Source organism: Ursus americanus, chromosome 26 (genome assembly GCF_024610735.1).
Source record: "Ursus americanus isolate L20-20 chromosome 26, mUrsAme1.1.p, whole genome shotgun sequence".
NCBI lineage: Eukaryota > Metazoa > Chordata > Mammalia > Carnivora > Ursidae > Ursus > Ursus americanus.
Window position 1 is genome coordinate 19,090,177 of NC_142152.1, and position 4,506 is coordinate 19,094,682.

General features: G+C 42.7%; 1 protein-coding gene across 4 annotated transcripts in view; it reads left to right on the top strand.

Annotated features, from left to right (window-relative positions):
• Positions 1–4,081, top strand: part of ZNF410 (zinc finger protein 410) — a 38,321-nt gene extending 34,240 nt beyond the window's left edge. For all 4 annotated transcript variants that reach the window (XM_087856130.1, XM_045807836.2, XM_045807837.2 and 1 more), the window contains one exon: positions 3,303–4,081. In XM_087856130.1, the coding sequence (XP_087712256.1) occupies positions 3,303–3,323 (21 nt within the window). In that variant the 3' untranslated portion in view covers positions 3,324–4,081. The remainder of the gene's footprint in view (positions 1–3,302) is intronic.
• The last annotated feature ends 425 nt before the right edge of the window (positions 4,082–4,506 follow it).

A 4,506-nucleotide genomic window follows, 5' to 3' on the forward strand; every position in this document is an offset into this window, starting at 1 on the left:
CATTTCAGGTTTTCTCAAACAAATGCCAGGTGTATAGAAACTTAGTCAGCAGTACTACATACCTAATGTGTGCAAGGCCCTCTGTTGGGGACTAAACAACAGAAAACCCAGTACAGTCTCTGCCTTAAAGAGCTTACAGCCAGACTTCGGACCTCTGCCTTTTGTAACTGTGCACAGTGGTGCCCCTGGAGTTGTGCTGTACAGAGAGAATGGGAAGGGCAACAGATCAAAAAATGGGCAATTTTTAGACAGTGTAGGTAAGTGGTAGTCTTGGGGGGAGGCAGGGAATAAGTTTTAGAGTTTAAGTTGAGACCTAGGGATGGATAGCAGTTATATTGATGGATAAGTGGGAGGGATTGGAAGAAAATAACAGGCAGCAGTGTGTACAAGGGCAGAAGGAAGCTGAGGGAGCAGGACTCAACTATGGAACCACAAAGGGTTGAGTAAGATGGAATGTGGAATGGAACGTGAGAGCAGGAAAGATAAGCTGGTTTCTCTCTTGAAGGGCCTTCACTTCAAGGACATGATTTTATCCTGGGGACAGTGGGGCACCACATTAAGCCGGGTGTGACATGGTCAGTTTGTGTGTGCAAAAAGTCCAGTAATAGCACATTTGTTCCCCTTGGACCTAGGCACGTGGGTCTGGAATTGGCTTCAGAGTGTCCTTGTCTGGGTGATGCTCACTCACAGCCTCAGACAGACACAATACCACAGACCACCTATAAAAAACAGAAGAAAACTCAGCCTTCACCCCAGGAGGCCACTAAGGGAGTACAGGCCCTAAGCACCCAATTTCATGATGGAAGCCCCAGACGCTTCATAGAAAAATATTAACAACACAAAAGAGAAAGTGCTGCCCTTAGTGGAGCTGACGATGCTAGACGATCACTTTTCCCTCACGGGTCATCGCATATTTACAAACACACCTTCTGTCTGAGCCTCACTTCTGTGTTTCCTTCACTCTTACCTCTGTTATTTACCTCTTATCCCAGGCATTCCCACTGCTCCTCCCTTTGCCTTATTACGGCAGGCTTACCACAGCCTCTGATACCTTCATTTTTAGAACTACAAGCCCCGCAAGGCTCCAGGTTTAGTCCTCTTCCTCATCCAAGCTCCTGGTACTAACTAACCTTCCTCCGCTGACTGAGGAATGTTGACTAACTGACCTTCCTCCTCTGACAGGAATGTTGATTCCTTAGGGATTCACAGATAGAAGGAGGCTATTTGCAACCCCCCCTTTATGTATGTATGTATTTGACAGAGATAGAGACAGCCAGCGAGAGAGGGAACACAAGCAGGGGGAGTGGGAGAGGAAGAAGCAGGCTCATAGCAGAGGAGCCTGATGTGGGGCTCGATCCCATAACACCGGGATCACGTCTTGAGCCGAAGGCAGACGCCTAACCGCTGTGCCACCCAGGCGCCCTGCAACCTCCCTTTTTAAAAAAATTTTTTAAAAAGATTTTATTTATTTGAGAGGGAGAGAGTCAGCAGGGTGGAGGGGCAAAGTGAGAGACAGTCTTTAAGCAGATCTGAGCGAGGAGCCCAATGATGGGCTTGATCTCACCCTGAGATCATGACCTGAGTTGAAACCAAGAGTCAGACGCTTAATGGACTGTGCCACCCAGGCACCCCAGCTATTTGCAGTCCGTAAACCAACACATGTCCATTTCAAATTCTGGTTTTGGAGATAATCACACATTATAGATCAGACCTGTAAGAATTTACTGATGCACTTGTACTTGGACTCCTGTAAATATGCTCTAAAAATAAGCTCATCAAGAATATCAGAGAATAACCAAAGCAAGTACCAGAAATTATCATGGGAGGGGCACCTTGCTGGCTTAGGTCAGTAGAGTATGGGACTCTTGATCTCGGGGTGGTGAGTTTGAGCCCCATGTTGGGCATGGAGATTACTTAAAAAGAAAGAAATGAATGACTCATACTTTAAAAAAAGTATCCTCTTTAAAAAAAAGAAATTATCATGGGAAATATATCAAAACTACATCTTATTCAGATGGTTCAGATTGGACAATTTTTATTTTTCCCTCAGTGTTACCCAGTCTCCTGCAAATCAGACAGAGGACTCATTGTGCTGGCCCAACTGGGACCCCAGGGCTTTTGGACCTCTGCTGACTTAAAGGCATCCCAAGTGGGGTTCTGTAGGCACATTGAGCTCACATTCTTTTTTTTTTTTTTTTATAATGATTTTTTATTATATTATGTTAGTCACCATACAGTACATCCCCGGTTTTCGATGTAAGGAGCTCACATTCTTGAACAGGAAGCAGTGTAAATGATTGTTGGCTAGCCTTGAATGTATCAGAATTTGTCCCCAAAAAGAGGAAAACAAATTACAAATTCTTTAAGATTTCTCATCAAGTGCCATTGCTAAATTTGAGCGCAAACATCTGGATCTTGACCTAGATTAAAAAGACACCATTCTTACATCCCCACCACACAGCATCAAATGAAATTTGTGCTTTCTTTAAATTTTTAACTTTTTCTTTAAATTTTGTTTAAATTTCTTTATATTCCATCTTATTAAATTCTACTATATAAATTACCTTCTTCCAAATTGAGATCACCAAGTAAATCTGTCTTCAGCCCAAGAATTTATCTGGTTATAATTTAATAAGCCAAGTTTTTATTCTGAATTTCACTGTGTTACTCGCATTCTCATTCTCATAATGAAATAGAACCCAAGTTCTTCAGTTATTGTACAGAACCACCTTTCAACAGGAAGCCTCGAGTGTAGAGTAGAAAGTCTGTTTTAGCTGCCACCCTCGTGGAGTCTCAGGCTTGTCTCCATCATAGGAAAGACATCCTTTTAAGCCCTGGGAATCCCTGGATTCCTTATGAGCGGTTTCTAGCTCCCATATAGAACTCATTGGGAATAGCTTCCCATTTCTCTTCTACTTGAGTGTTCTGCCTGTACTTTGGACTAACGCTGACATAAGATTTTTGGTTCCACTATTTCTGATACATCTGTAAGTTATGGATGCCTCCATCACTGACTGGTGAGTACGTGACTACACAAACAATAGTTTGGCTTATGGTCTCAGGATCTTTTATTGCCATAGTGGAAATGCCAGCATCATGAAGTGGCCAAAATGCTGTCCCAGCGTCAGGATGTGAAAGAGATCCATCAGTCCACACGTGCCTCTTGCTTTGGAGCTAGGTATCCATGACTCACCCTGGCAGTGCATTCCCCACTCCCACTCATAAACCTTTTCCTTAGTACGAATTATTTTTCCTGGTATTCATTGGTAGCCTATTCCAGATTTGGTTTTAATCTTTTACAGTTACTAAACCAGGAGAATTAACTGAAAGACGGATATGAGCACGGGCACTGACTCCTGGAAGAGCGGCTCTGTCTGAGCCCAGAGTGCACACAGTGGGAGCAGGATGCTTCTGGCTCACAGTCTGCCAGACCAAAATGAATCTGTGAAGGACAGGACCCCGCTTCTGCCTCTGTTCATCTTTCCCGACATAGAAGATGAATGTGGGAGAGCTTCTCTTCAAACTACATCTGATCCAGACAAGGAAGAAAGCAGTGAATGTGGGCTGGGTAACTGTACCTACCTCTCTTCCCACTACAAATTTTTGGGATGGACTTCTCCCAAAAGGGAATTTGATTATGTGTTGGCTGAAATTTCTTCAGTATGACTGTTAAGGGATTTTTCTCTGAAGAATTTTCATCCCAGACTCAGCTGTCTTTTCACATGGATGAACTAAGTCCTGCCACCAACCATAAAACTTCACCAAGAAGTTAAGCTTTCCAGATGCCTTGTTGCTTTGGAGAAGGGAGTGATGTCAGTTCTGTTGTGGCATTCTCCCTTTAGCAACCTGAGTAAGAGACTCTCTGCCACTGGGCTGCAAAAAAATAAATTACTTGAATCCCTACTCGGCCCGAGCTGAGGTACTATCTTGTCATACCCACTTCTACTTGGTCACTTTGCTTTCTTTGTTTATGGAATATACAGTAGCATGTTAAAAAGTTTTTTGTTTTTTTTCAAGTTAAATATCACATGATTCAGAGCTTCAGTTGTTTTCCCTTTAAATAAACAAGACAGCCCAGTCAGTTCTTCGGTTCCTTGTTTTGCTCAAAACATGTTTTCTTAGAGAGGAGGTTAAGAAAAGAGTTCAGGCTTTCCCTTTAAAAGAGGGCACTGATTTACCCTTTGGATTCCATGCAGGTAAAACCGAGCCCACGAGTCTTGGGGAACGGGACATGAGCATCTTCTCTAACTAGCAAACCTAGATAGTAGTGATCATAGTACTGCTCTGTCATCACCAGAAGGGACCATGTCTGAGTCTGGAAAAATGGCAATAATAGATACTTTTGAATTTTTCCATAAAGTTAAAAAATAAAAACATGAGAAATATGCTTTTTTTAAGAGTAGGCACTCTTGCTATCACCTTCATCTCTACAGCTGATAGAGAGTATCTGATTTATCATTGGTGAGAAGAGGAGTGTTGCAGAGATCACTTACTAGTAGAAAATCA